Here is a 12013-nt window from a genome sequence, read left to right on the forward strand (position 1 = left end):
CAGCTGCAAATATAAACAGTGCAGGGAGCCTTGTAAGTGGGGTTGGCAGAATTTGATTTTTTATTGGTTTATAATCTTCACAGATAATATCAATGTTAATTTTTAAGCATTTTTTAATTTTTTTATCAATTTAAATGTTTACAATTATGGGACACTATGGGAAGGGGGTCTAAATATAATTATTTCATGCCCATAGATGTTGAGATTCAAAAAGTTAAAGCTTTATAACTGTTGACCCACAAATAGTCAACATCACATATCAAATATACAAAGTAAATTTCTTCAACAAATGAATAAGTTTGCAAGCAGCATTTTTCTTACTTTAAATTTCATTATTGGTTTGTATGTGTATGGTGAAATCAACATCTACTGATAAAAATCTAAGCCTTCGAAGACTACTTGTAAATCACCTGGCAACTTGACACAGGCTTAGCAGCTCTGGCTGGGTGTGGGAGGGGTTGTGCACATTGGCAAAGAGGCATGACAACTGATGGCTCAAGCAGGGAGGAGCTGCAGAGCTGGCTGAAAAGAACCAATAGTGTGTTTAAGCAAAGATTGCAGTGTCATGGAATCAATCATTTGGTTTCTGACCTGCTGGCATATCAGAGTTAATATAAGGCTTATGGAAGGAACAAAATGTTAGCATCTGTGCATGTGACTTGGGCCAATTTGGCCCGAACAAAATGTTCGGTGATGTTCTGCTCTAATGTCAAACACTTACTAGAAATATACTACTTTGAGCAGACAATTCAGAACAACTTATAAATCACAAAGGTTCACAGATCTAGGCCTAATTGGCTTCAATAGTGAGATCTAACTGAAAGATCATAGCTCCTCCATCTTCAGTCCTTTTTTTTGCATGGTATGTTATCTTTTATAGATGTGACAGATAGATTTGATTATACAGCTATACAATTCCCGTATGCTGAACTTACTCCCAAACTGGCAACCCTTTCAGTGTTTCTCTTGACCGTTGCTGTTATTATCATCACATATTGTTTTGGAGAATTGCTTATACTCTTATGTGGCATGACCACAGAGAGCTGGGGCTTCAGCCCAAGCCCAAACATCTACACAGCAATTTTACAGCCCCACAAGCCTGAATCAGCTGACCCAAGCCAGCAGTGGGTGTTTAATTGCTGGATGGACATACCAAAAATGTTATAAAAAGGGAGATGTTTGTCATATTGTAAAATTATACAAGTGGAATTTGAAATCAAAGCCAATTGGAAAGCCCTCTTCTAGAGAAATGGGTAAGAAAAGAAGCCCCTAAATATCTTTTTGAGTAATTCTGGCAATAGTTACAGTACAGGTGCACCTTGGTCCCTCTTATTCTCTGCCTGTGGCACACACTAATCTAGTCTCCTGTAGGCTGCAATACTTTGGTCTTACAGGAGGTGGGACTAGATGACTCAGTGGTCCCTTAAAGCCTATACTCTATGTGTTCTGAGGGTGGGGTGTTTGTGTTTCAAAATATTGTATCTTTATAATAGCAAACATATAAAAAACTTCAGTGTGAACTTCTGGCATTTAAACCATACGTTCTGGTGAAATAATATATACCGTACAAACTCCAATTGTTCTTCCTATTTGGCCCATGCTAGACAACACACCCATTTTAACCTGGTACAAAACTGGCTATTGGGTTTTAAGGCTGACAGAGACACTGCAGTCTAATCCTGTAAACCTGATGCAAGTAGTCCTTGCTCAGATGAGTGGGCCTTCTGACTTCAATGGACTTATCCATTTGATTTTAGGTTTACATGTGTGAGCAAGTGTTACTAGATGGGGCCCAGCAGTTCTGATCTTGCTCCTACTGAAGTCATAAGCAAAACTCCTGTTGACTTCAATAGGAGCAGGATCAAGCCCAGAGTAAACATATGCAACATTTAACAGCCTATTTCAAGTATTAATGTACAATACTATAAGCAAGATAATATAGAAGGGGCAATTTAGAAATTAGTTTAATAACAAATTAATAATAAAAAAGTCTATTCAGTAGTTAGCCTTAAAATAAATGATGTGCCAACACAGAGGCACTGCTTTTCCAGAGTTACAGTGTGATATCTGAAGCTCCTCAGGGTGACTCTATGCATGGATCATGTGCTGTAAGTCAACAATAAGACAGATATCCTCAGAGCTGTAAAAGAACATCTGAGAGAATTCCAGTCAAGGACGCAAGAGTCATACTCCACTCAAGTAATTTTCAATAGCCAGCAAGCTTGTCTTCAGAAGCTTAAGTAATAAGGCAAGCAAAAATAGTTGAATGTGTAGCTTTGCTTAACATGCCAAGTACTTTGCTATACAAACACAGGCCTAATTGCTATGGAGGATAAAATGTGGATATTTAACAGCAAGTTGGGGATGGTGGGAAGATTTTTAATGAAAAGATAATTAGCAATATGGTGACCCAATGCAGAGTATTACAATACTTAGGAAACCTTTAACTGTTCTATGAAGAATTAATGAAGTTAAAATTGCAATGTATGTAGGCTGTTGCATGAGTGTCTTCGCCATTAGTTTTCTGTTTCCTAAAATACATTGTTTTATTGTGGTATTTAACTGCAGAACGAAGCCACATATTGGAAAATATCTGTTGTCCTGTGTTATAACTAAATTTTAGAGGATGGGTAAAATGGGTTAAAAAAATATTTTTTCACTTTTGTTGCCCATTTCCTTCCAGACTGACTGGCTCATACAATCTACTAATAGCTTGAAATTTCAAGCAATTTTCAAATTTTTGCACATTTGAAATTTCACAGAGCTGTTCCGTAGCAGCTATATTTGGCCATTTTGGCTTATGGAGCAAAGCCAGAGAGGGACTGAGCAAAAAAGAGAGTTTAATTTTGTTGCAACTCACTGTAATTGTTGATCCCTTTTCACCATTGAAGGGATGGGTCTATCTTTTCAGTATTCCTTGTTAGACTTGGTGTTTGGCAATCAGTGAAAATGAATCCAAATTTCTCCCCAGAGGAGGGAATGGAAGAGAGCCGCATGTGAGAATGAAACAGATTTAATGTGACCACCAGCACTGCTTCAGAGCCTTTAGAGAGTAGTCTGTTAACAAGTATCTAAGCTCCTAGCCACTTCAGTTTGAATACATCAGTTTAAACATGCAAAGGCCTTCTGCTAGTCACACCATACATATTTTACTATATGAACAATAGTACCCACTTATTTATTTTCTGGTTTTGAACTGGGCTTTCACAAATCAAAGTCGAACTGGGAAGTTTCAGAAATGCTTTGGTATCACTTTGCACTACTTTACCCCCTCGTTAAAATAGATTAGTAAAGTTTTCTTGTGCAAACACTTTCAGTTATAAGGCAGTAAAGTCATGCAGCCATGTTGATAACACAAACCATGTTCTTGAATGGGTGCAAATTCTGTTTGATACAAGGAAATAGTGGTCCCTTCCAGCCACTGTCTTACAGGAAGGACTAGTGGTTTCTACAGACTGTGGTTACAGACCTCCACTGTAGCACCATTCCTCTTGTCTAGCCTTGTAATTTTTTTTCAGGTACTCTGTACATAAAGCTGTTTAATTTCATTTGCCCTAAGGGTTGCTTGCTCTCTAACTAAGAGGAAGCTTGATGATACTTTGTTTTAACACAGCAAAACGTGATAAATCTGTAAAATTCCACCAGGAAGGAAACTACTGGTTTTATTTTAATGGACTATATTTCATTATCTTTAGCCCTACATTAGCAAGGCAATTTATATTTTTTCAAGATAGATCTTTTACTGGGGTTTGAGGCTGTATTTAAAAAAATCATTGGTAGTTTAAAGCACTGCCTTTATACACACACACACACACACAATGTAGTAGGTAGCTGTGAATTTTCTTCACTTAAAAGAAACAAGAACAACATGCTCATAAAAACCAAAAATCTCATCTTTGATTCCCATGAATCAGCTCAGCAATGACCATCAATTGTTTTTTGTTGTTTTTTTAAATGTCCTTATTGACTTAACAAAAACAATGTGCCAGATCTACAGCTGTTGCGAATCAGCGTAGCTGCCCTGACATAAATGAAACTAGGACAGTTTATACTGCTGAAGATCTGGCCCTCATATAGTAGCTGTAATTAGAGATGGGCCACGGAGGCTGTCTATTATTTTTGATTTTGCAGAACCTGATCAGAGACTGTTGCAGAGCCAAACTCAAACCAGCGTTGGTTCTCATCTAAGCAGGGACAGTTTTAGGGTCTCATTACTGAGAGGGGGCAAGTGGGTGTTCTTGGGGGAAGTCATGGATGTTGCTCTTTAAAAAATAATCAGTCTTCAAGGAATCCAGGGGCTAGCTAAAACCCTGGAAAAACTTGGATTTTAAGAATTTTTAAAAGTTACAATTTGGCCACTGTGTCAGTATTTTGCTGTGCTTTTATAATTATGATGCCTCAGGCTGCTGCTGTTCACTGCTTAACATTGAATAGCTTTGTACATATTTTGGCTTTCTCACAATAATTTGGGCACCCTAGAAGATTGTTTCAGAGGAGGAGCAAATATCTTGCATGCTAGTTCCACTTTATTCAAATTCCCAATATTCAGATAAAAAAAATTCAATTTTTCATACATCTCATGCTATATCAGATATACATGCAGAGTCAGTTTAAATTCCCAAACACACATGCTGTATATTCCTTCCATAAAGTTTTTCACAAGTGCATCCAAGCATCATTCTTCTTACACTCATCCAATCAGGGAAGAGCTATATTGAGGACTATTTAACAATGTAGTCTTGTTTACGGTACGTGCTGGAAAAAGGTTTGAGACTTGACAGAAGAAGTGAAAATGTGATTCATGCTACCCATGGAGTACTTTTCTTTAGCTATGTTTCACTTTTTTATCCATTACTGTTTTTCTAGAACCTAACAATAGTGTGTATCCCTGTTGCGGTTCAGTGATGAGACAGAACACAGCTTTATGCAAGCAAACAGGCTGGTCAGCGGAGATGGGCTGTTCTGCCCCCCCTGCCTTCCACCTTCTCCTTTTATTATATTTCTCCCCCTAAGCATTACACACTGCTACACAAAGGAATGTATGACGTTGATTCATATGCTTAGTTACCATCCTCTATCTACTACAATCCTGGTTCTCAGGCCTTGAGCCCAGGCTAAAGAAACCTCCCACAGTTGCTGTCCAAACAATCAAGTTCTCAGGGTTCATATCTAGCCCTTGTCCTTGGATAGAGCAATGTGTGCATTGCTTCTAGGAAACAGTCAGGGTGTGCCCCGCCTGCTTCCAGGTGGAATAGCTAGACATTAACCCTTCATCTCCCCTTTTTTGTTTATTGAAGTTGGCCATCTCATGGTAGCCGCCAATTTGTTTTGTCATGCTATTTAACTCCCAGACAGACAAGGACATAACCTGGGGAGCTTTCCAGGGCAAAAATTTTACAAAGTCTTAACAAGAAAGGAATACATTGTACACAGCAGCAACAAAAAATAAGCCCAATAATTACAAACACAAAATAACCAAAAACTTAACATCTGCAATATAATCATCTAAAAGGGGTACACTTCTTTTACTACAATTGTAACCAGCAAAAGGCAATATAAGTATCATTCTACTAAGACAGCAAAGGGTGCCATCACTTAAATTTGCAGGAATATAATTAAAGGTGCATGAACCACAAGTAAAAACCCATCCTGATGGTAGGATGATATGGCCATAATTATATGAAACATTAACAGCATGGGAACAATTTAAAAGGGATTAAGAAATTTTTTGACAGCCCAATGGCACCTTTGTACTAGTGCAGTTAACTACACGCGCACAGGTGACATTGTGAGCCCAGGCCGGGTACAGTGTGTGAAGGGATATAGCCGTGCGAGGCAGAGTATAATTGGCCGGGCCCCAATTAGCCATGCTAGAGTACTGGGAGAAAAGATTAGCATAAGCAAAGAGCAGTATCTTATTCTCCTTCGGACTTGTAACGGGGGAGGCGCTTCCGAGCCAACCCCTACAGAAAATAACAGGCACAAAAGGCACACAATCATCACAGAATTAGCAGTGATTTGGGCGAGAATCGCCACAAACAAAGTCTTAGGTGTTTCTGGCTGCTGATCTGCTGCCAGTTTTCGTTGAGCCGTGGCGACCAATGCTTTTACTGCTCCCCATGTCACGGGCTGGCTTGGGACGCTACGCCTCCTCCGTTTCCGTCCCGCCATTGTCGACTCGGGGGGCAACGCGGTCTCCTCCAAGGTCAGCTGAAACTCTGGTATGGGATTCGACAGCCCCTGGTGCCATGCCATGTTGTTTAAGTGCTGGTCGCACGCACCGGGCTGGAACCCACAACGGTCCTGCAGGGAGAGACACAGCAGCATATCCCCGACCCCAAGTGATTAGAGGTGCTGGGCCCAGCCACTGTGGATCGGGCAGCTGACGGTAAAAGACACGCGGTCTTTCCAGTACCTCAGATTTGTGAAAATGCCGATCCGCAGGGGTCTGCTGATCTGCATTCAGTGTTAAATTATTTAAAGTAAACAAGAGGATATACATTTGTTGTTGAATGTCTCCTAAGGTTCGGAGACGCAGCTCCCCTTGTTTTAATTGTTTATCTAGCAAGGTTTTGAGTGTGCGATTGGCACGTTCAACAATGGCTTGGCCCGTGGAATTATAAGGGATTCCGTGTTTAAGACGGACGTCCCAGCGGGCACAAAAGGTGGAGAGGGCTGCAGAGCAGTAGGCTGGGGCATTATCTGTTTTAATTTGGCAAGGGTGACCCATAACAGAAAAGCAGGCCAGCAAATGGTGAATAACTTTGTTAGTGGCTTCCCCACGTTGTGGGGTTGCCCAAAGGAAGCCTGAATAAGTATCAACGGAAACATGTAAAAATGAATAGGGGCGGAATTGTGGTACATGAGTAACATCCATTTGCCACAGCTGATTTGCTGCGGTACCTCGGGGGTTAACGGCATAAGAAAAAGTAGGAGCAGCAGCAGCACAGTGGGGGCAGGAACGAACAATGGAACGTGCATGATCAGCAGGAATGTGAAACTGCCGGGCCAAAACAGAGGCAGACTGATGAAAAAAGGCATGGCTTTCAATGGGGTCAGAAAAAAGGGAATTTACCTGACCACGCAACGCGCAATCGGTGCGTGCATTGCCCTCAGTGAGTGGCCCAGGCAGAGGGGTATGACTGCGAATATGAGCAACAAAGTAAGGGAAATGACGAGTGGCAAGAAGATGCTGTAAAGACAAAAACAGGTGAAGGAGGTCTGCATCAACCTGAGGGGTAATGAGGGCAAGGGGTAAATGATCAATTACCTGATAAGCATAATGGGTATCCACAATTAAATTAAAGGGACAATCAGCAAAAGATTGAAAGGCCAAAATAACAGCAGCTAATTCTGAACGCTGTGCCGAACGCTGAGGCAGTGTAAAACGAGAATGCCAACGAGGGGGGTCACCCAACTGATAAGTGACTACACCTCGGTGGGGAGAGCCATCAGATGTTAATATCGAGGGTGGTGTCTAACTTTGTAAGTAAATCACGGCCCCAAATATTGAGGTGGACAGGGAGCACAAAAGGGCGGATTGTAGCAAGGGCACGGCCTCCTGGTTTAGAGACCGTGACCCAAGACAAACTTTGGCGCCCGGGTTTGCTACCCCCAATCCCCCACAACTCTTTAGAAGGAACCGTAGGCCAACTAACCGGCCACTCCAGATCACGAATCACTGTAACGTCAGCTCCAGTGTCCACCAGCCCTGTAAAAGGAACATCATTTAAAAGAAGTGTTAACTGAGGTTTTGAGGGGCGGACTGACATTGTCAGAGCAACAAGTGGAGAAGACGCGCTGTGAGACGGCGAGTGAGACAACGTCGATCCAAAGCCTCCTCCACCCCGAGTTCGATCCTCGGCAGCTGGCACCTGATAGGGGACTAAAATCAATTGTGCAATTGACCGTCCACGCGGGAGCGACTGTGGAAGATGAGTCCACACCTGAACCTTAATAATGCCAGTATAATCAGCATCAATGACCCCTGGAATGACAAAAAAGCCCTGTTTCCCAGCATGTGAGCGAGGGAGAACAAGACCTACAAAGCCGGCAGGGAGAGGTCCCATCACCTGTGTAGGTATGGCACAGACCTCCCCTGGCAGCCGAAAGTCAGTGTCCTCCTGCAATCTGTTGGTAAAATCCAAAAAGGACTCTAAGGCACCCTGACGGATACTGACAAAGCTTTTGGTAGGCTTGCCTGAATCCGGGACCTTCTTGAAAGCATGCTGGGCACAGGTGGAAATAATGGGGAAGACGGCCTGAGGGAGCTGAGACTGCATCTCAATAGTAGCAAACTGGCCCTCCCCTGCCAAATGCTCATAAATGATACCTTGCTCTCTATATACCTGGGCTTGGCGTTCTGCCATCTGCCGATACTCACTAAGCCAAATAACATACTGACTGGGTGACAACATCATGCGCAGCAGCGTTTTCCAATCCTCAGGGATTAGGGAGTACCCAGCACCCATCCCTTCAATGAGACCACGCACAAAGGTGCTAGTCAGGCCAAATTCACGAATTGCTTTCTTTACCTCTCTAACCACCGAGCATGGCAGAGTGGTCCAGGTGCCCACGGGGTTGCCCTGGTCATCATTCTGCCAGGTCACCAGGCAAGCGGAGACCAGATCAGCCAGCTCCTCTGCTGTAAGATCTGATCGAGCTTTCGCTGCGTGAACCATTTGTTGCACCAGCGAAAGCTTCTGAGCAGATGCAGATGACTCTCCGGGGGGCCCCATGGGGGGAGGGTGATCACACACCGGCTCCGGTGGGGAAGGCCAGGGAGGCGGTGGTAATAGAGGCACTGGGGGCGAAGCAGGGGGAGGGATGGCTGCAGGAGCGGACGGGGGTGGCAGGATCGGCAGCTCCTCTGTTGGTGCTGAAGAGGGCCTTTCCAAGGCGACACGCTGTGTCGCATCGCCAGGAGGGGGGATGACTGCAGGGGCGGACGGGGGCGGCGAGAGCACCAGCCTCGCGAGGGAGGGTCTGTCCGAGGCGACACGCTGTACCACGTCGCGGCAGAGGTGCCAGGCATGTAAAGCCTGCACGGGTGCCCGAGGCTCTTTGTGCAATGTCTGGCCCAATCGCTCCCAGTCCGCTAGCTTAAAGCTTCCAGCTTCAGGATACCACGGGCACTTGGCACGCACCTCCTGTAGCAGGAGAGTGAGTTCTCGAGCCGGGCAGTCATGCTGAGCCTTACGCAGCAAATACTGCAGCTCATTGCGGTGTTGCACTTGCAAAGCAGAGAGGGAGCTTCCCATACTTACCACAATGAAAAATACTCACCGGGATCCACGAAGTGGATGAGTGACGCGTCTGAAACCCTTGCCGGGCGAGGTGAGTGCTGAGGGCCCCACGTTTGGGCGCCAGTTGTTGCGGTTCAGTGATGAGACAGAACACAGCTTTATGCAAGCAAACAGGCTGGTCAGCGGAGATGGGCTGTTCTGCCCCCCCTGCCTTCCACCTTCTCCTTTTATTATATTTCTCCCCCTAAGCATTACACACTGCTACACAAAGGAATGTATGACGTTGATTCATATGCTTAGTTACCATCCTCTATCTACTACAATCCTGGTTCTCAGGCCTTGAGCCCAGGCTAAAGAAACCTCCCACAGTTGCTGTCCAAACAATCAAGTTCTCAGGGTTCATATCTAGCCCTTGTCCTTGGATAGAGCAATGTGTGCATTGCTTCTAGGAAACAGTCAGGGTGTGCCCCGCCTGCTTCCAGGTGGAATAGCTAGACATTAACCCTTCATATCCCATTCTTGATCACTGGGGTTATGTACCTTTGCATTATTATTTTTCATCATCATAGGTAGTAACAGAGAGTTAACTGATGGGCTCTAGAGGACTACTTTGTTTGTAGCCAGAATCCTACATCTACTATGGAGCCAGAATGTAGGAATTATTAGGGAATGTCAACCTATGTGCACAAACTTTCTCTGATCATCACATCCAGTCCAGCATTTTGCCTGTTTTAGGATCGTATTTATTCCCCCATGGGATTGCACATACAGTAAATTCTGTAGAATGGTCTATAAAACAGCTCCGACCTCTTGGCAAAAACAGAAATGTTTCTTGGCATTGGATTGTATTTCCTCCTATAAATACTTGTTTTACAATATAATTGCCAATTCTTTTTTGGAAAAAAAAATTATGGAGCTTTAGTTATTATTAATACCTTGAAGAGAAACATAGCATTTCTGTAATTAGGAGAATTAGTTCTTAATGTATTTGAGGATTTGTAATAGTCACAGTCTGTTAGCTTAAGTGTATTTTAGCCAACATGATCCAACAAATTAGCACTGGACTGGTAAGACAGAGGCCTGGGTTCTATTCCTGGCTTTATCACTGACCTGTTGTGTGACTTTTGACAAGTCTCTTTGTCTTAATGTTCCCATCTGCAAAAAGGTGATGATGCTTTCTCTCCTTTGTAAAAAAACCAGACCTTCAGATGAAGTGTGTGGGCTATTATAAATATTATTATGAGGACATTTCCCCCCTAATATGATAGATATTTTAATGTCCTTATCTTTTCCCATGAATAAAGATCCTGATCCTGCCCCAACGATGTCAATGGAAGTTTTGCAAATGACTCCAACTGGAGGGTTGACCTCTAAAATAAAAAAATATTGGATTTAACTTGTAAATTACTGTTCCCATTACTGAGTTAAAAATAAATTAGCAGTCAAGTGAGAATATGGTAAAAAGATCATATCAGAGAGCTTCCTCGTTATTTTCTTGTGGAATTCATACACCAGAAATTTCTGAGACTTATGCTGACATCAATACAGAGGGGAGTTTTATATAAAAGTATCTAAATCCTCTTCACATACATACACTGTAAGTCTTTCTAGTAATAGCAAGGGGATGGAACCTCACATGTAAAATTAAAGACACTATTTTGTGGCCCATGTTAACACCTACTGATTATTTCTTGACTGTAGGTTTCATGTAGTTCTAACTAATTATATTATAAAAAAATAACAGGGTTGAGTACTTAAGTGTATTTTTAAAGATTTTAGGCAACATCTTGATTAATGGAACATTGCTGGAATTCTTTGGGGGAGTATATCATGTTAATAAGAAGCTTTTTAATACAGATCTTTGAAATTGTATTCACAGTGGATATTCATATGGGTCTTAGTCCTGCATGATCTATTTATATGCATGGATTAGAAATGACAGCATGTCCTTTATGTTGAGCTGTCTCATGTGTCTCCCACAATGACTGCAAAGTATAGGCAAGCAGTTTTCAGAGTGAAACATTCTACAGCCCCGATGACCTATAATGTATTAGGTTATATGCTACCAAAGAAAGCATATAAATATTTAATAATGCCGAGTACACAAAAAAGCATCTTTATTTTTATTATATGCTGTTTCATGCCAAGAACAGAAGCGCTGTGGATTGTAAGGGCACTGATTCTGCATTTTATACACATATGAACTGTATTTGATAGCCATATATATCAATCAAATCAGTCCCTTTGTGTTAATAAAACTCCTCCTATAGAGCATTTGTTGGCAAGAAAGTGTTTTTGCTACAAGAGTTCCACAGTAGATAAATTTTTTATGATGAAAAGTAGGCTAAAGCTTTGGAATTCAGTTTGCATAGGACCATTCTCTTCCCCTCCCCCACCCATCCTTAACTGCTATGCTACTACATTACTTGATATTGGGTACATAAACTTAAATCCCAATGAGAAGAGAGGCCAGTATAAAGCATTTAACTTCCTAAACAGCATAGACGAAATGTAAAAATGACCTTTTCGATTCTGGAACTTCTTTGAAAATTCAACATGACACACATAAAATCTTTATTGTCAGCAGCCAAGCAGTTCAGAGCTAGTTCTGTAATCCCCGTGCGGGGCCTAAAGTGCACACAGGAAGCTGGATTCAATTTTTCACTTAATTCCAGAGGTTATCCATTTTCCTTCCTCCCTGAGTAAAAAGGGTTACTTTTCTTTGGCATGTTCTTTGGTATGCAGAGCAAACATTGGGATTCAGTCAT

At 42.4% G+C, this 12013-nt stretch overlaps 1 protein-coding gene across 4 annotated transcripts; it reads right to left on the reverse strand.

The window, feature by feature from the left end:
• Positions 1 to 4921: 4921 nt before the first annotated feature.
• On the reverse strand, positions 4922 to 9760 carry LOC311526218 (uncharacterized protein). Of its 4 annotated transcripts, none has more exons than XM_084639034.1 (3): positions 7771 to 9760; positions 7076 to 7142; positions 4922 to 6303 (listed from the first exon to the last, which is right to left on the reverse strand). In XM_084639034.1, exons 1-3 carry the CDS (start codon positions 9258 to 9260, stop codon positions 5767 to 5769), a joined length of 2094 nt encoding a protein of 697 aa, XP_084495160.1. In that variant the 5' UTR covers positions 9261 to 9760; the 3' UTR covers positions 4922 to 5766. The 4 variants fall into 4 exon arrangements, 3 of the variants coding, with proteins under 3 accessions (XP_084495160.1, XP_084495159.1, XP_084495161.1); XR_014712968.1 differs by having other exon boundaries at positions 6221 to 6303; positions 7076 to 7711; positions 9286 to 9760; XM_084639035.1 differs by having other exon boundaries at positions 6221 to 6303; positions 7076 to 7192.
• Positions 9761 to 12013: the final 2253 nt, after the last annotated feature.

This window comes from Lepidochelys olivacea (genome assembly GCF_965140295.1).
Source record: "Lepidochelys olivacea isolate rLepOli2 genome assembly, chromosome: 9".
NCBI lineage: Eukaryota > Metazoa > Chordata > Testudines > Cheloniidae > Lepidochelys > Lepidochelys olivacea.